Raw genomic sequence first — 21090 nt, forward strand, 5'->3', positions numbered from 1 at the left:
AAAGATCCGTCCAACCAGACATTATGGCTTTCTTACTCAGACTGTCTGCAAAAGTACAAAACACTTCTGTGGAAAAAAAGAGAAAAATATTTTCAAACTAAAATTGAAGAAATTGACGATTCAATAGATCAAAACACTTTCTGGAACCTATATAAAAAACTCGAAAAACCCAAATTAGAGATATCACTCCAGAATGGCACAATTTGGAAATCTTACTTTGAAAATCTGTATCAAAAGATTGAACCGACCGACCTCAACCAACCTCAGAATAAAATAAAGAAAACACTAGAAGACATGGAAAAAACTATTAAGAATTATCAAAATCCATTAGATAAATCAATAACAATATCTGAAATATTAGAACATATTAAAAATCTTAAATTAAAGAAAGCATGTGGACAAGATCACATTAATAATGAAATGCTTAAACTCAGCAGTCCCAGCATGATTCAAACAATAGGCAAATTATTTAATCTGGTGTTCTGGTCCGGACACTTGCCTGAGATCTGGTCTGAGGGACTCATCACCCCCATATTTAAGAGCGGCGATCGATTCGACCCCAATAACTACCGCGGGATAAGTGTGGGCAGTGTGTTGGGAAAACTGTTCTGCAGTATCATACACACACGCATCGTCTCACACATCTCAGCACACAACATCTTAAATAAAGCACAGATTGGCTTTTTACCAAAACATCGCACATCCGACCACATCTAATCTCTCCACACTCTAATCAACAAGAACATCAACGACAAACAAAGGAAAATATTTGCATGTTTTGTAGACTTTAAAAAAGCATTTGATTCAATTTGGCATGATGGTCTACTGTACAAAATCCTACAAATTGGCATTGGCGGAAAAACGTTTGACATTATTAAATCTCTGTACACCAACAGCAAAAGTGCGGTGAAGATCGGTAACCGCAGAACCGCGTTCTTCCAGCAGGGCCGTGGAGTCACTCTACAGCGGTCAGAGGTCAGATGTCTGCTGTATGCGGATGACCTGGTCCTGCTGTCCTGACACCTGAGGGCCTTCAGCAGAGCCTGTCCCTGCTGGAACAATACTGTCACGACTGGGCCCTGACCGTCAATCTGGACAAAACCAGAGTCATGGTGTTCCAGAAGAAAGCCAGATCTCAGGGACACAAACACCAGTTCCTGTATAAAGGCCAGGTCCTGCAGCACAGCTCTAGCTACAGCTATCTGGGCATCGACATCAGCGCTTCGGGACGCTTCGGTCTGGCTGTGAAAACACTCGGTGAAAAGGCTCGGAGGGCTTTCTATGCTATAAAGTCACGATGTGGACACTTAAAATTTCCCATTAAAACCTGGATAAAATTATATAATTCAATAATAAAACCAATTCTTTTATATGGATGTGAAATTTGGGGACCAGTACTAAATTTTAAAAATTGGGATAACACATCAGTAGAAAAATTACAATTGGAAATTGGCAAAAATATTCTCGGGGTTCACAGAAACACGTCCACTGCGGCCTGCAGGGCTGAGCTGGGCCTGTACCCGCTGAACATCGAGATCCAGAAGAGATGTGTTCAGTTCTGGCATCACCTCCATCAGTCTGACCCAGAGTCAGTGCAATATAAAGCCCTCCTCGCCAATGAAAGCTCAGCAGAACCTCATCCTCTGAACTCACTCGCTCTTCAACTCGTCCATTAGAATATACTCCCCATCAACCCCAAACCTTTTATTAACGATATCCACAAACATCTAAAAGTCACTCATGATGAAGCACTAAAAGCACATTTTGCCCTCCAGAATAAACTGCAATGTTACTCGGCCCTCAATAGAACCACTAAATTGGCCAGTTATCTATTTATTAAACATTTTAAAGAAAGACAAATCCTCTCCAAATACAGATTAAGTGACCATGATCTAGAGATAGAGAGAGGAAGACATAGACAAACATGGACAGAGAGAGAGCAGAGGATCTGTAGACACTGTGACCTACAGCACATTGAGGATGAGGAACACTTTCTGCTCTTCTGCTCTAAATACACCAGTATAAGAGAAACCTTTCTGCCCAGATTTGAAATCTTTATTCCATCATTCTCTGAACTGAGCAACACTGAGAAAATGTTCTTCTTACTGGGAGAAGATGATAGTACAGCTGCACTAGCGGCTAAATATGTGTTAGCTATTCACAACGCCAGAGTCAGCTAATTCTCTAGAGAGACCGACTGTATTTATTCATTTATTAGGATAAATTGTGTTTATTTATCTTTTTATTTATATTTACTATGCTACATATGACATGATCTGTACAAATATATTTTGTTTGTTTGTTTTATTATTTATATATAATATGTTGATGCCTGGCAACATTGTGTTTCACAGTCATGCTAATAAAGCTCATTTGAATTGAATTGAGAGAGAGAGAGAGAGAGAGAGAGAGACAGAGAGAGAGAGAAAGAGAGAGAGAGAGAGAGAGAGAGAGATACAGAGCTAATAAAGAGCTGCTGGACACTGAATGTTGTTGTAGGAGCTGGAGATGTATGTGATATGAAGTGTATGTGACAATTACATTACAACAAGGTATTAAAGGCATGGCAAATTCTGTGTTTACTGTGTTACTTAACTAAAGAGTACACAATAAGCACAGTTACTGTGGTAAAAAGCATGGTAACGTGTTTATACTACAAATACCAAAGTAAAACTACAGTTATGACGGGAGATACATGATGTTGTGGTTACTGAGGTTTTATTACACGTGAAATGGTTCAGCAACATGTTACTATGGTAAAAACATGGTAAATGCGCGACTTTTACATGACCTCTTTCCACCACAGGCAAATGATTTCAAACGAATATCACAATGAAAACTAACTTTATAAAGCTGCAGAGTTCGCTTAAATGATTTTAACGTCAAACTGGTTGAACAGGACAAACAGTGTCCAGTATCGATTTGAAAATAAAAACTCATATTATTCATAAACGATCGACTACTTTATGAGACGGGAGAAAACCTTACCTGTACATGTCTCGAAGTCATCTAAAATCCATATCTTTTTAGCAAAACATTTCGAACATCTGGGAGAGTTTAAAACAAACAATTCAAAATGCAAATAGCAAACATACGAAAATAAACCCACAATGCATTTAGGTGAAAGTTCATGTATCATACCTCCTGTTGCCAATAGGGGCACTAATTTAGAGAACGCTCGTGTGGGTCGTATTTGAGGATAGTGACAAACGACCTATATGGTCGTATGAGTTGGAGGACTTGTTGGCTAGTGTTATATGGAATTACATTTGGTTCAATAAAAATGAAAGAAACTTTATAAAACTGAACGTAACTTTTTCAGAAACTATCAAAAATATGCCATTACAAAAGAAGAAAAACACAATGAAAGTGAAAAAAAATTTAACTTTAAATTTTACAGGCTCTTCAAATATGCTTCATTCTTTGTTAATGTTTTTCAGAGATTCGTTTTCACTAATCATGGATTCTGAATGCATTGCCACAGATTTTGCTTACGTTTCCCAGTTTTTCGTTTGGTGTTTTGATACAAACCTCTCATGGGGGCGGGGTTAACAGTGGTCTACTCTGATTGCATAGTGAGCTTTTGATGGACAGGTGCTCTCTGACCGGGGAAGTACAGACGCCACTCAGTGGCAGAGATGGGACCAAGTCACACATGTGCAAGTCTCAAGTAAGTCTCAAGTCTTAACCTTCAAGTCTCAAGTAAGTCCCAAGTATTTTTTTCTTGGGCAAGTCAAGTCAAGTCACAAGTTATGTCAAGTCAAGTCCTGTAGTAAGTCAAGTCAAGTCCAAGTCAAGTCACCTTATTATTGTAATTTTACCTGCAGAATCTGATCTTAATAAAGTTAAAAGACAAGATATAAGTAACAGTAAATTAAAATAATTTGGATTTGCATTGTAAATACTCATGTTCAGTAAAATACATCATGGAATCAAACAAAATTGTAACTTCATAAAATTATTTATTTTTCACTTCTGCCAACAGAAATGTTTTACATTTTCAACATTGAGTCCATAAAACAAATAACAGCTAAACATCCAACAGACTCCTCCTCTCTGAACACCCCCCTCTCTCTCTCTCTCTCTCAAACGACGTGACGTGATATGACATGACATTCGGCCAAGTATGGTGACCCATACTCAGAATTCGTGCTCTGCATTTAACCGATCCGAAGTGCACACACACAGAGCAGTGAACACACACACACACACACACACTGTGAACACACACCCGGAGCAGTGGGCAGCCATTTATGCTGCGGCGCCCGGGGAGCAGTTGGGGGTTCGATGCCTTTCTCAAGGGCAGAGAGAGAACTGTACATGCACTCCCCCCACCCACAATTCCTGCCGACCCGAGACTCGAACTCACAACCTTTCAACTGGGAGTCTGACTTTCTAACCATTAGGCCACAACTTCCCCTCAAACACAGTTTATATACAACATTAAACTTTCTTACATTTCTCCTCTCTCTCTCTCTGTCTCAAGTTCAAGTTGCTTTATTGGCATGACATTTGAGTTACAGTATTGCCAAATTTAGCATTTAGATACAGAATAAAATATGATTACAATAAAATACAATACAATAAAAATAGCAGCAGCAGATAATATTTCTAATATTAATAATAGTAATTATATACAATTAAGAATATCAAATAAAACAGTTGAATACAATAAATTATCCCTTTCGTATGCTGTGTGTGGTGTATAAATATTTAGCAGCTAGTGTGACTGCCGTCTCATTCTCTCCAAGTATATAGAGTAGTTTCTCTGAGTCATTTAGAGACAAGAATGAACGATTCAAAGCTTCAAACTGTGGGAAGAATGTTTTCTCTTGTAGTGCTGTATTTGGGACAGACAAGAAGGAAGTGTTTCTCATCCTCTGTTTGATTCAGCTCACAGTGTTTGCACAGTCTCTCTTCTCTCGGTAGCCAGGATCTTTTATGTCTACCAATCTCTATTTCCAAATCATGATCACTGAGTCGATATTTTGAAAGGATTTGTCTTTCTTTTAATTGCTTGAGTGATAAGTAATTTGCCAGTTTTGTGGTTCTGTTCTGGTTCTGTCTCTCTCTCTCTCTCTCTCTCTCTCTCACACACACACACACACAATCTCTCTCTCAGAGTACATGCGTAAGTCATTAGCTCTATTACAAGGTATTGCACTTGCAAAATATAAGATTCGAGAGTCTTGTCTGCAAGCCGAGCACGATGTGGCCTATCCCACCATGTATGCGCCACCGGTATGCGCGCTCATAATGGAAGCAACGTGGTCGTGACGCGCACGCGGCGCGACACGCTCGACGCCTCAGGGGCGCAACTGCCCGAGCGCTTTGGAAACAAGGAGAAAGCGGCGCGACTAGCGATTTCCACGCGTTTTTAGGCGCGAATTATTGACGACAAAAGCGATGACCCTCGGTACCCCTCAAGCTGAGATGTTGATGTGATGTGATATCTGATCTAAGTGGGCGTGGTCTGCGTAAGGTAGAGAGGGCATGACTGATGATAGTGTCCTGGTCCAGTCATGACAACGCGATTTTATTTTTTTTTAATAATTTCTATATTTTATATTCAAACTGAAAACATAATGTGATTAACACTCAAGTCATTCAAGTCATCCTGTCTCAAGTCAAGTCAAGTCCCGAGTCTTTAACTTCCAAGTCCGAGTCAAGTCTCAAGTATTTTATTTTTTGTCAAGTCAAGTCACAAGTCATAAAAATAGCGACTCGAGTCGACTCGAGTCCAAGTCACCAAGTCACAAGTCCCCATGTCTGCTCAGTGGCGCACATATTGGGAAGCTCTTGGGTGATTTGTATTACTAAATATGTAAATAATATTTGACCAGTGCTGGGGTTCTCCAGGATCAGGATTGGGAAACACAGTCATCAGGTCATGAAAAGTTCGACACACACTTATGGTCATCATGCTCACTAGAACACTAGGCCTAATACAGGAAAGACGTCAAATAAGTAATCAAGTGGTCAAGTGCAAAGATGGCAAGTGTGGGTATTTGGACAGTGCAACAGTTTAAGAAACAACAAATGCTGCACAAATTATAACAGCAGGAATGTTTGATAAAAGGGACAAACTATTACAGACTTACTGCTGCAAATGTCTGCCTCCGTAGCTTTCAGTTTTCTCCATTTCTGAAGGAATACCTCTCCAGAAACACCACTGGGCTGACTGCCTTTACGTCTTTTCAGCTAAAAAATGAAAAATAATAAAAAAAGGGGAGAGAAAATAAAATTGAATTATATACAGAATGTTAATAATGATCTGTGAGCAAAATATTTAGATAAAAACTGATATGAATGAACTGCAAGAGGGAAAAATTATTATTATTTATTTATTTATTTTTTATTTTTTTGGGATTTACATTAAAAGATATTAAAAGCATGGTACAGAACATATGATTACTGTGATATATGTCATATAAAAGCACATAAAAACACTAACATTACAGTGATACAAACATAGCTGGTTTTGGTGATTATTGTATTGTTGTATTGATTATTAATATACCATAGTAAAACTACAGTTACTCTGGTAAAAACAGGGTAAATGTCCCGTTTACTGTGTTTTAACTTCACATTTCATTTATTACTATTGTAAGTGTCGTTATTACCATGATTTTACAACAAATACAACTTACATCATTGAACCTGAAATTAATATAAAACGGATCGAAGATATATGGCACGTCGCGTGACCGATAGAGTTTAATCACACTAATTAGCAGCTGTGTTCATTTATTTAAACCCAATGAAACTCAAAGATATAATTATATATAATTATATATATTATATATAAACCGATATAATACAGCGATTAAACATATGGTGCTAATCTGATTAATAAAGAAGACAGAATACATTTTATAAAAGGCATTAAAAGAGCGTATTTACGATTACTCACCCAACCTGTGCCACTTGTAAACTGGTGGCAAGTATCGCGATGTGTGCTGAATGAGACTTCTTGAATGTGATTTAATAGCGATAAACATCTCATTTCTTTTACTGTCTATGGTGTTCTCGCGTCGAAATTCTGATGCCAAAAGTTTCCCACTGAAAGCAATGAAGGTCGTAGTGCGTCGATATTGCGACGCAGAGAGGCACATTTGGTGTCATAAAAGTGACACTAGGGGCGCTTGACCATGCTTCGGTTTTTGACGCCTTTGGAGTGAGAATGGGTTGAGGCCATGCACTTTTAACTGACCAAACATTACTCTACATGCAACTACAGTATTTCTATGAAAATGCTGTGGTTTTGATATTGATATTAATGCCTGTGTAATATGAACATACCACCTTGATTTTTTGACGCAATAATGTTTGCGATTGCCATCACAACACACCGCCAACATTTTGATTACATAAAAACAAATTATTAGTGTTTACAAACAATAAATATTACAATATTACAGACACACAGAGCAGTGAACACACACACACACACACACACACACCCAGAGCAGTGGGCAGCCATTTATGCTGCGGTGCCCGGGGAGCAATTGGGGGTTCAATGCCTTGCTCAAGCGCGCCTAAGTTGTGGGATTTGCCGGCCCGAGATTCGAACCCACAACCCTAGGGTTAGGAGTCAAACTGTAAAGGCCAATACATTTGGTTATCTATTCTATCTATTCTATCAGGGTCTTAAAACATCATATATTTTAGTCCAAAAAATTCACAAAATTCCATCATACATCTGGCTCAGTGAGCTCAAACCATCTTTTCACTCACCAACATTTAGATAATTCTAAATGTATCATTATTAAACTATGACAACAGTGCCAGAAACAACAAACCTAATGCATGGCGTTCTGCTTTTTGACATTTCTTATGTCTGTGACTTGTGACTGCTTTCTTTCTCTCAGTCCTCGTGCCGTCACTGAAATGCATTTGCTACACTCCATTGTTCCCCAGAAAAAATAAACTGCATCCAGTGTAACCTGGGTTCTTTTGGAAGCTGAACATGGTAAAATTTCCCTTACATCTAAAAACACACTTGTTTGGAGACATTCTCAAACAAATCCTATGCAGCGCTGCCTATGATTTCCCGATGAAGCGCGTCTCACTCAGTGGCGCCCCCAGAAAATTTTAATAGGGGTGGCCAGATGAGGCCACAGTAAATCTTGGGGTGGCAAATAAAAAAAAAAAAAAGAATAATAATACTTAATAAAACTTTTTCTAAAAGTGTGCACCATCTTTTAGGTCAAATACTTGCATTTGGGCTGTTACCAATCAAATGCAATCAGTATCAACAAAATTTATATTTGCAATGCAGAGAAAACAGAAGCTGCATCTGAAGTGCCATTTAGATGTTTTTACACACTGTTTAATACAGCTCTGTGGGACATGGAATACTTTAACCTGCAGTTACAGATGAATAAATCGTGTTTTGATATTTTAAATGTAAAACATTGAAAACCGATGTTTGAAATTATTAAAAAAATGATAAGGTACCTTAAATGTGAAATTAAAACCGCCAGTAGGTGGCAGCGAGTCACTGTTACATTAGATTGCAGTAGAACCGAATCATTTAAACAGTTGATTCATTCAGGAACGAAACACTATCATGTTGCTCAAAACAGTGGCTGTGTTTGGAATGATTTTTGAGTGAGGGAATATGTTGTCTAAAAGGTAAGTCTCTTGATATTAACTTCTTGTTTTTATTGAACTGTTGTATAAAATCAATATCACATTTGTAATTATGCTGACTTTTGGAGAAAAACGTCACTCTTTGTGTGATAGTAACTATATGAAATTATATAGATCTATAAATGTTCTGTCCCATATATTGAAAAATTTGATCATTCTAAATTTCCAGTGAAAGAACGCACTATAAATGATTATGAGCACTAGTCTAGAACATCACATGTGCGTGCACACTCTGTGTTTTGATTGGGCGGGGGAGGGGGAGGGTTGAAGGGCAGCTACTCTGGTGGCACCAATCTGCAATCTTTTTTCAAACCCTGCAAACCTTTTTTCACTTCTTAAACTATTGTGAATTTACATTCTGCATTTAAATTAATAGTACCCACTGCAAATCATCCTAGGGGTGGCCACAGGGGTGGCCAGAGTTTATACAATGGTGGCCGTGGCCACCCCTGGCCACCCCTTGGAGGCGCCCCTGGTCTCACTCTCCTCTGGTCAACAAGCGTGGGCGCACTTTTCCGATAGAAATGCTCAGATAAGGAGTTCCGTTCTTGTCTACGACATCAGATCCACGAAAAGCAGCTGAAACTTGTACCAACCCGGAAGAAAGATTTTCAGCACATAAATTCTCTGTCATTAGTCCAAATTATTATTTTTTAAACTCTGGCCATGTTTAGCATGAGAATCCATCTCTTTAACCCTGGAACAACTCTGAATACACAAAACACCACTGTAGCCCCCATTTTAAAGGGATACTCCACCCCAAAATTAAAAGTTTTTCATTAATCACTTACCCCCATGTCGTAGCGAACCCGTAAAAGCTAGTTGTTCATCTTGGAATACAATTTAAGATATTTTGGATGAAAACCGGGAGGCCTGTGGCTGTCTCATAGACTGCCTAGCAAACAACTCTGTCAAGGTCCAGAAAAGTATGAAAGACATTGTCAGAATAGTCAATCTGCCATAAGTGGTTCAATCATAACATTATGAAGCGACAAGGACACTTTTTGTAAGCGAAGAAAACAAAAATAACAACTTTATTCAATAATTCCTTTGTCAACAGTCTCCTCTGTGTCTCTCCAAAACAGTGCATCCTTGTGGTGCGGATGATACAGTAGGTGGACAAACAGAATGGGTAACAGTGATGAGCGGGTCAATGTATAAACAACCCACACCCGACTGATATTTTTAACTAACCCGCCAGCAATTCAGACCGCAAAAAAAGAAAAAGAAAATATTGTACCTGATCCACATTTTTTTAAAGTATTAAATGCGTCACCCCTTTATATTAATTTATTTATTTGAAGACCAACTGAAATCAAAACTGACCATATTTATTTTGTTTGCCTAAATTGATCGTTTTGAGGTGAACAATTCATCCATGCAAGTCAATCCACACAAAAAAATTTTGGCTTCATAATCTTTAATCAAAATCTGAAAATGCCCCTTCCCTCTGCATTGGAGGACCTTCCCTGAAGACATAGGTTTGATGGTTTGGGTGTCTGCTTAGCATCCGTAACCACGCCCCTTCAACTGACAGTAGACAGGCTGCCTGTGTGTTTGCGAGCATTGACAGCACGTGAAAGGAGATATGCATTTTTGGTTCTGGCATTCACGAAACACTTTTCCCATTCCCTTATATTCCCTCGTTACGGTCCAGATAGCTCAAATTTTTACATTTCGAGGAAGGAGGGATAACAGAGAGGTCACAGATGTGCTCGAAGCACTTCACGCACGAATGTTTAAAAAAGTGGACAGAACACGTAATGGGGTTTCTGAGATATCTGTCATTAACAGATAACTCAGTCTCGTCAGTGTACACCATTGGTACCTCACAAAGTTTGACGGTAAGTGGGACTGCTTCATTGATTCGAGTAACTTTTTTGACATTTGAGTATAAAGTGTTTTAATTATACAATATATGGTGTAAAAACATCCGAGTGCTGTCCTCTTCAGGTTGAACGGTGGCTACTGCAGTTGATTTTTCCTATTGGATGTTTGTGGTGGCAGGTGACATAAGCGGTGGAAGGTGATGTAAGCAGTTTCCAGATGACCATGCCCCTTGGTACGAGCTACCACGTCCTTGGCAGTATAAAACCATCTTGTTCCATCAAAATTACTGCAGTGAGTCAGGAGTTGGAATTGCGAGTATTGAAAACGACCAGGATAGACTATTATAGCATCTATTTAGCTTAGCATTTATATAGTTATTTAGATTATTTTTTATGTAGCATATGTAGTTAACTTATAGCATAGTTGTTAGTGTAACGTTAGTATTGTTAGAAGCATAGTTAGTTAGTAGCATTGTATTGCCTCAGTTAGGATAGCTACAAGTTGGCGTGGATTTATCTGTATTTAGTACAGTGGTCAGGATGGTACGTAGGTGTAGTGTTGCTGGTTGTGACAGTACTGCTGAACTGCATAGTTTTCCAGAAGACTTTAAAATTAGGCACCAGTGTTTGCATGCACTTGGCCTGGAAGACTGCGAGTTCCCGCCTAGAGCTGGAGTGTTCAAATGGCATTTTATGCGGGATTGCTTCTTCAACACAATGGAGGTGGAAATGGGCTTCTCCACAAAGCTCGCGCTGTAAAACGACGTGGTGCGGGAGTTAAGGGAGTTCAGTTTGAGCCAGCAGCTCGAATTGATATGGCTCAGGCCACAGACACCTCGACATCCTCCACTTCAGGTGAAGGTGGGGGAGAAAAGTCCTCTACTTCAAATGAACGCTCTGTAGCAAAGCTACTTGCATCACTACAGTCACTCTCCATTTTAGCGACTCTGACAGCAGCTGTCAATTAATCCGTCACTGGGGGTCTCAGGTTTACGCCCCACGTGCTCAGCCTTGCCCTCGGTTCATCCCCTCTATGTCCACTGTGCTCTGCCCACTTTTCAGCATTTTTCAAATATTGCCAGTGGGTGGAGTCAGGCTCTGACCTGGGGTTTAGTTACCCTTTAAATAGGCTATAGCCTACAGGATAATAGAGGGTTTTCACGACGCGTCATCAATCCGGAAGTCGGACATTTTGGAGGAACTGAATGGACTCGCAAATTTGGCTGATTATTGCTGCTGAAAAATGGTCGAGTTTTGGTCTGTACTAATCGGTCCCATAGGTTAAAAACATTTCGAGTTCTGTCAAAAGTTAAGGAGAAGAGTACGGTGGCCGAGAGAGCTCAATGCGCTGCAATTTACGAAAACACATGCAAATTGAAAAAAACACCAGAAAAAAAAAACATCTTCATCAGTTTGACAACACAAGTGTTGCAAATCCTCACAACACATGCATATAACGAAACGCGCTGCAAAATCTCACAACACAACACAACAAATCCGCGTTCCGTTATATGCATGTGTTGTGATGATTTGCAACACTTGTGTTGTCAAACTGATGAAGATGTTTTCTTCATTTGCTGGTGTTTTTTCAATTTGCATGTGTTTTCTTAAGTTACAGCGTGTTGAGCTCTCTCGGCCACCGTAGAAGAGAGCAAAAAAGTGATTAAAGAAGGCGTTAAAGAAGACGCACATATAAAATACTACTACTACTACTACTACTACTAATAATAATGTCACTGAAAAAATGCCATCGGCCTGAGTAAATTTTACCATTATACAATTGTGACTTTACAAGGTTAGTAATTTAAGAGGTGAACATACTGTGAAATTACAAATGGCAAGCATAACAACTAAAGGTCAATGAAATGTATACAAAGCATTTTTAAACAATGGCACTTATAGTTTTAAACTAAAATATTATTTCAACCATATAGCCTGCGAATAAACGAAATGCATACTTTTCAATGAAATAACACTTAAAGATTACAGGTTGCTTCTGGTGTTTGGATTTTTACTTCAATATAATGAACTCCAAGTTTAAGAATAGCCTTTTTTTATCTATTTATCAGCATTAACTTACAATGAAATACGTCTTTCTTCAGGTAGACTGAATGTTTTCCTGCATTGCTAAATGTTGGGCTCATGATCAATGAGTTGTATTCACAAATACAAACACTGCTCAAACTGATTTTGTAAAGACAAACCGCAGACGGTGAAGCTACTAAACTTTCATCTGTGAATATTACATATTTTAACTACAGAGACCCGACGCAGCAGAGTGCAGCACGAAGGACAAGAATTGATAGGAGAGTGCAAAGACTCGTGTTTGTGCTGGATGCGGTAGAATAAAATGATTCACAGGACTCCAGTAAAATAGAAATATCTAAACAAAATATATGAATTGTTATTCATCTATTGCACAAAAGCTACATGGACTAATATAAAATATAGTCATGTTGGAAGTCCATTTAAAATGAGCCTTGGTCCAGAGAAAACGCTGTGGATCTTGTTTAGATATGGCTTCTTTTTTGCCCTAAAGAGTACAAGCTGGCAACGGCGAATGGCACGGTGGATTGTGTTCACCTACAATGTTTTCAGGAAGTATTCCTGAGCCCATGTTGTGATATCCATTACATTAGCATTCCTGTATGTGATGCAGTGCTGTCTAAGGGCCTGAATATTACAGGCATCCAGTATGGTTTTCCGGCCTTGACCCTATGATGATATCATGCACTGTAGATGATGATAACTTCAAACTCTTTTCAATTTTTCTCTGAGATCTGTGTTATTATGTGGTAGCTAGGATACCTGTGGTGGTTGCTAGGGTGTAGCTATGTGGTTGCTATGGAACCCAGGTAGTTTGCTAGTGGTTGATAGGTAGCCAATTGTTGTTGCCTTGAGGCCTTGTTTTAGAGAAGATAAAACATACAGACAGACACAAGCTTAATACATTGGTGCATGTTTTAATTTTAACTTATCATTTTAACCTTTCTAAGAATTGTTAGTCATCAACATGAACGCAGTTTCACTTCAGCAGGTGTGAGAAAAAAAAGAGGAAGAAAGAGAGATCTGAATACAGAGACGTTCTGAATAAATCTAATTTTGACCTTCTGAAATTCCTCTGAGTGTACGTAGTCAAATAAAACTCGCCCAGCATATTTGCATGAAAGTGGATTAATTTTGTTACAATTGAATCAGATTAAAGGATGAACAATGTGTAAATAAACATGTTTTAAAATGTTTGTAATTCATCAAGCTTGTTTGAAACTGCACATGGGTTGTTCATTTTTTTAACGTTTGACTATTATTTTAAAAAAGTATGTCCTTGAGTGCTCAACAAGTTGCAGCTGTTGAATGTGAGATGTGCATCTGCACTGGTGGATCCCCAGAGATTAAATATATAAATACATTAACCGAAAACCGGGAGAAAAACACTGTGAAATGTGATATGAAACATATTGCAGAAGGACCTTAAACTTGAACTTTTCTAAGAACGTGTCATTTCTGTGCGGTTTGACTCTTAATTGAGTCTTAATTTCTGTACAACTAAACAAACAGATTTTATTTTTTTTTTTAAATCAAGATTTTTCTGATCTGATATATAACACTCCTCAAAACATCCCAATTTAGTTTGAAAGCTTTACTTTATTAATCTGTTTAATTTAGCAGTTCGGCTAAAATCTACAGATTTTTGCCCTCATGCTTTTAGATAAGCAGCACACACATCAAGACTGAGGTCAGGACTGTATATCTTTATAGCTCATATTTTCACAGTTTTGTATGTTCTGACAGAGCTCTACTAATATCATAGTAACATCTACTGTAGTGATAATGTAGTAAGCGGCTGATATAATATTCACAGGAGTAAAATCTAGATGATTTGACATAAGACTTTATTGATGAGTGTGAACACACAGTGCATATTTCTCAGTGTCATCAAGAATGTGTGCACAGAGGCAAATTATGTAGTTTCACCATCTCAGTGAGCCTAAATGATTTTCACACAAACTTACAGAAAGACAGGAACAGACAGAGCAAAGGAGAGAGAGGGAGAAATATTACATAATTGTTTTCCTTTTTGATTTGAAAATAGATTAGAGTAGCATTTAATTACAGTTACAAAACAAATAAGACACCTTGGAGTCTTCACAGGTTTTTTTAAACAAATCATCACTGCTTCACCTGGGAAAAATACATAGTTAAAAACACATTAAAGACATAATACAATCTAAAATGAAGCATGCATATAACACTAAGAACATGCAGTAAAAGTTCCAAAAGGTGTCATCTTACTTAAAATGCTCTGCACGATAATTAATAATATTTGTATTACCTTGAAGAAGCTGAGCACAGCGCTGTAGGTCAGAGAGAAGAGGAAGAGGAAGATGAATGAGGTGGCAGTGGACCAGAGACTTCTGAACTCATCCTCCTCAAGAACATCTTTATTGCAGTCCAGAGCAAAGCCTGTCTCTGGCTCAGGTGACTCACCTGAAAAAGAAAAAACACATGTACAGGACTTATATGTATTGTAAGGACATGCTGTGACAGATATATGAGAACGTTAATTATGAATCCTGAATTTAAAGTCCAGTATTATTAAGTTAGTGTTATATAACCACCTAAGCACATAATGTCTTTATGTACTGCATACGTGTACTCACATAGATTCATTTGCACACACAACTGAGTGTACACTGAAGAGACAAACATACTCTGTATTATAGTCCTGTCTGTTAGACATTGATAGTGCATTAGAACATACACTTTATAAAAATATACTAATTTATATTATTACATTTATGGTATGCTTATCAAGTAACTTACTATTTTCAACTTAGTATTGAATACTGACATACTAATAATACAAATACACCTAAAAAATATCATATATACCATCTATTTATTTTATTGATTGAAAATGTCAACAATTCCTTGTGACTTTGATGGTTAACTTTATAATTAAAAAAGTGTCTTTGCTTGAGACGGAGACAAAAAATAATAATTCTCTAAATACTTGGGAAAAAAGAAGAAAAAAACAGGAGCAGAAAGTGAAGCACACAAAGTTTCTGATTAGGAAAACCACACGAAAGCTGGGCTAAATCATGCAAACACAAATATTTATTGCTTGTAAAACAACACAAAAATGTCATGTTATATTAGAGGAATGGATAGACTAACAACAGTACATTAAGCACAGAGCAAAACATAAACAAGCTCTATGATCGTTCTGACAATGTTTTCTTGTGAACATATTTACTTACATGCAACATGTAAGTAAATATCAAATTAAACATTTAGTCTTAGTCTTAATTTGACTTTGATGTTTGACCCATGCAGTAAATGATACAAACATACAGACAGAAAGATGCACAAAAAAACAACATCAAAGATACATAATCAACATAACAAGTGAGCAACAGGACAAAAGCAATGAAACGTAGAACAACAGATTAAATGCTTGAACAATATTAATCACATGAAACTTCTGGCTGTTTACTTTTGCTTGTTGACACTTGTAATGGAGAACTTCTATTGTCCATGTTGGCATGAATGACTGCACAGGTGATGGTGGTGCTGGGATTTTCATACTCTTTTCTTGACATTGTTAGGATGTTGAAAACAGACGTGAAGCCATTTTGATGGATGGGAGCAAAGGTTCTAACCTCTCTGTAAGACTCATCACCCAATTTCCACATTACATAGACATCACCGAGTTTACGGCTGGTGACCTCACACACATGAGAGACATGCTTTGTGAGGTTACCGTCGGGTTTGTAAATGGTAACATTGGGTTTTACTCCATCTGAATTGGAGAAAGTAATAAAGGTTAATTGAACAAACAGAAGAATCACACAATAATGAATAACAATAGTGAATCAAGGCAGTCCAATCTTTTTCACAACAAAAGCCTTTCAAATGGTCTTGCAGGCATTACAGTTTTTTTTCCCAGAAAAAATTTTTTTTTACAACCTTTCAGCATCTATAACTGCACATAGAGCCACAAAGTTTATACGTTTTAGACTGACTTACCTCCTTTATCAAAACTGATCTTCTGCGTGATGCCCCTGTTATTATTTGTGTCATGGATGGTACAGGTGACCACTTCACCATCAAACCATTTCTCTGTGTCAACAGTGACTTTGTGTATTTTTATAGACTGTGAAATGTCATTAGAAAAATGAACTGTTCCTGGACTCACATCAATTCTAGCTTCTTTCATTGAGCATGACACTGAAGCTTTTTCCACTGTTTCTTTTATATCTCCAGAAACAACAGCTTCCAAGACAACTTTATTATTTACAAATATTTCTTTCTGAATTGGTGGCTTCAGTGTCAGTGCAAATTTAGCTACAGGGGAGTAAGAAAGTAAACATTACTTAATCTATAAATGTGGATTAATGTGTATACATGTGAATTGGGATTAGTTTGAAGGAGTGTATCTTTGTGTGCATTTGAAATATAAATCAACGTCTTGTAACTAGAGAGAGCAAATCAACATTAGATGACTTACCGTTGAAGTTTGCCTTCATAGTGAACAGTTTTCCCCGGTGTGTGACCTCACATGTGTACTGAGTATTCACATCCCAATTCTCACTGCTGACTTCATAAAAACTGTATGCTGTGTAATGACCTGTATCATTCAGTTTGTGTTCCAGTTTTACCTGGCTCATGCTGTTAATATTATTCACCTTCCATTGTACATCGATCTTCTTGGGATAGAAATCCTCAATGACACACATGACAGATGTACTTTTTTGGGTTGTTACAAGAACCAAGCTTAGGGTTGGGTCTTGTGGTTTCACTGTAATTGTAACAATGTTTATGTACAATAAAAACATGTGAAGGAAAACTGACAATTTGAAAATTTCATGGTAGACCTCAACAGTTTATTTTAATGTTCATCCTGTTAATGTCTGTTGTTACCTGTTATGAATTTTTCTTTGACATTATTTGATGGGTGTCTTGCCTCACAGATAATTTCACTTTGATTCCATTCTGTTTCATTAATAGTTATATGGCTGACTTTCATCATCTTGTTTCCAGTTCCTACTGTAGGGTACTGGATGAAATTAGTCAAAGAGTTTCCACGCTGATCCATCCATTTGAAATTGACAGATTCAGTAGGAGCAAATCCAGTGGCCAAACAGCCAACAAGTAAAGAACCAGATGAGGATTCACACGGAGACATCATAAACACATTCGGTGCTTTGGGAACTTCATCTGAAAGAGTGAAACCACACAAAACACAGGCTAGTACACACACACACACACTCACACAGATGAAGCAAAATACAGTGGATTTAATTGACTTTACAGTTGCTTCAGCAACCCCCAGAAATTATCTTAAAACATTTGTATGGCAATCACAGACAGGCTGCATTAATAAATACGTTATTCATATAAAACAACACATAAGAAAAAAAAATAATAATAATAAGCTATGTGCATGCTTAATTTCATTAGTCACAAATGAAACATTTTGATTAAATTGTTAGTAATAAAATAGTTGAATAATAAAATAGCCTATTAGAATCGAGGGATCAAGACCTATTTTGCTCATATTCAATACTAGACCAATGGCTCAACTTTTCTGTCAATAATTTACAAATCTCCCCTCAGCACCAGCAATTAAAATTCTCCTGATTGAAACGATTTATTATAAACTGTCTATAGGCCTATAGCCACGGACTATAATCCAATAGGCAATGTGTTTTTACGATAACGCATTACAACCTTAATCATCAAGACCTACTGGTCAAAATAGTGAAATAGGCTACTTTTACATTTAGTTAATGTTTCTAAATCCACAATTTTAACATGCAAAACAATCAGCTTAACAATGAGACGGACACTGAAACAAAGCTGCAATAAACACCGGTTCACAGCACAATACCAAATCACAATCAATAGCCTATTCAATGCAAATTCCGTTTAGAATTCAAATTTAATTTTCCCCTAACTTCCCTTCTCTAATTCCTGAGTTACATTTAGCAGATGCGTTTGTATTAAAACAAAACAGATAAAAAGAGATAAAAAGGAGATAAAAAGAAGGCCGAAGTCGGCGCACCAAAGTCATACTGCTCTTTTTTTATTTTTTGGGGGGGAAGTTTTGGTGTGGCAACGATTGTTCTGTTTTCTTATGAAAACACCTATAAGTTTTAAGTTAACAGTTCAAATATGCACTATATTTTCCCAGTGTTGTTTAAGCTTTTCACAAGGTTTCATGGTTCCAAGGTTGCACTATTCGAAACAGACATAACAGGCCATAGCCGATATATGCCAAAACGAACCGTCGGATATTAAAATGGTCTGAATGGTCTAATATATATATATACATCACATTGATGATATGAAAACGAAATATTGAGAAAAAAAGCGATAAATCACTTACTTGTGACGATCACTAGCGTCCCTTTGCCCCAGTAGTCGAAGTAATTATCACAGCGCTACATTAGTTTATATCAGTTGTACAAAATCCTAGTTCTGTTGATAATAAAAGGCTCGCCCTGATCTGATTAGTCTAGCGAGGCTAGGACCGAAATAAAGAGCACATTTACACATTGAGTGTTCTGTTTTTAAAGTAATAAAGTATTTTATATGCTAACTGTAGGACAGCTATGTGTCAAAATGAAAATACTGTCAGTAATTTATTAAGCACCCTCATATTTTTCTGCTTTTGATTTGCGGTCTACTTGACGCGTTTACATTGCTCTTTAAAGTTCAAAGGTTTAAAAGATGAAACCCAGATATGGTGTTTAAAGATTTAGCCAAATTAATACAGTGTGAATTAATGCAACATTAAAATAATCCGAGACAGTTTCTAAAAAACAATAGGCATAGCGACAACATGGGAATAGACAGGGTTATCTAACATTATTATAAAGTACGTTTTGTTTGCAGACTAGTAGCTGCAGTGTTTTTTTTTAAATTGCAAGTATAGCCTAATCGCTACAAAATTTTTGAGGTAAAAGAAGTAAAGAACTTACTTGTGACGATCACTTGTGTGCCTTTACCCCAGTAGTCAAAAGCATCACAGTGTGATCTTATACGTTCACTGATGTGCGAAAACCTTGACGATCTGAATTGAAGAGCACTTTAAGAGCTGAACAGGTAGTATTTCTCACGCACTCACGCAAATCCAGTAGTTCAATGTTTCAGATACTAAACAGCCTATATCTGACCAGGATAAATGGATGTGTATAAAATTGTTACTTATAAATGTATTTTAAAAGTATTTAATATATATATATATATATATATATATATATATATATATATATATATATATATATATATATATATATATATATATATATATATATATATATATATATATATATATATATATATATATATATATATATATATATATATATATATATTGCTGGTATCTTGAATCGAATTTGTGCAGCTCTTACACTAGAGAAATAGAATGATATCTTAAAGAGTTGTTAATTAGTAATTTTGTGCGGGTGATAAGCCTCCTTAAGATTAGTATTTTACACACACACATACACTGCACTGTAAAAAGTACATGTATTTTTACAGAAAAAACGGTAGAATTTAACAGTATTATGACATTTTGATCAGAACTGTGAAATTCCATAAAAATGCTAACTTTGACATCTAATGAACATTTTCCCTGTTTTTTTTTTTTACTATTTAAATTTGTTACTGCAAAAAAAGACATTTTCCTTTAAATAACAGTAATTGTTGTCTATTGTTATCTTGACATGTCCTTAATTTTTTGGCCAGAGTTGAATTTTTTTTAGTTTTACAGAGAAAACCAGTAGAATTTTACAGTCATTTCACATTTTCACCAGAACGGTGAAATTCCACTAAAATGCATACATTAACACCAAATAAAGCCTACATTTTCCAGTTGAATTAGGCAGTGACTATGCACTAAGTGCAAAAAGCAACAGTTGTGATTTACACGAAAAACAAATAGTTATATATTATGTAGCCTACATCATGTAAATGTCGCGATAGTTTGCAATAAGTGTAAATAGTAATTAGATGCTATATTCTATATTTTGGCAGATTCTGTTTGCATCTAAGTAATTGTGTACATTAACAGGATGCAATAATACTATACAGTGCTTTATTAAACATTTGTTAGACACTTTATTTCTACTTCATTTTTGTTGAAAATAAATGCCTTTTCGATGTGATACCAAAAGGTATAAAATGCAGATTCGAACCAAGGACTTTGAAACAAGCATCAAATAAAGGAGGCTTTTATACTAGCGCCTGCCCTGTCCCACTGAAGACATTAGGTTAAATTGCGCATCTTTTCTAAACTTCATTGTGATACGATACAATGTAGTATGTTGCTCCCTTTCGAAAGCTTCAGTCGATGCTGCGCTGCTCAGCGCATTTGGGAAACGTCTTATTTGTGACCAGCTGTGAATAATGTGTGTAACACGTCGATAGAATTGACCCGGTGGTAATATAGCCTCGGTTAATGACGTCATCAGGGCGCACGCCCGCGTCATGGGGCTATAAATAGATATGCCACAGACAACAGGTCTGTTGTCTTCAGATCATTCTGTGCATGTGTGCATCAGAAAGATTCTTCTCGTCGGCTACAGATCTTCATAGG

The 21090-nt window shown here is 37.0% G+C and overlaps 1 protein-coding gene across 4 annotated transcripts in view; it reads right to left on the bottom strand.

Moving 5' to 3' along the window:
* The window catches only part of LOC132146955 (immunoglobulin gamma-1 heavy chain-like), a 364816-nt gene that overhangs the window by 107590 nt on the left and 236136 nt on the right, over positions 1-21090 (bottom strand). For 2 of the 4 annotated variants that reach the window (XM_059557061.1, XM_059557058.1), the window contains exons 3-9: positions 19472-19527; positions 17409-17705; positions 16996-17286; positions 16515-16832; positions 15982-16287; positions 14818-14972; positions 14185-14666 (exon numbers count right to left, since the gene is read on the bottom strand). In XM_059557061.1, the coding sequence (XP_059413044.1) occupies positions 14655-14666; positions 14818-14972; positions 15982-16287; positions 16515-16832; positions 16996-17286; positions 17409-17705; positions 19472-19527 (1435 nt within the window). In that variant the 3' untranslated portion in view covers positions 14185-14654. Of the gene's footprint in view, positions 1-14184; positions 14667-14817; positions 14973-15981; positions 16288-16514; positions 16833-16995; positions 17287-17408; positions 17706-19471; positions 19528-21090 lie in introns of those variants that run through there. The other 2 variants (XM_059557059.1, XM_059557060.1) reach the window with 2 other exon arrangements.

Source organism: Carassius carassius, chromosome 1 (assembly GCF_963082965.1).
Source record: "Carassius carassius chromosome 1, fCarCar2.1, whole genome shotgun sequence".
Classification (NCBI taxonomy): Eukaryota; Metazoa; Chordata; class Actinopteri; order Cypriniformes; family Cyprinidae; genus Carassius; species Carassius carassius.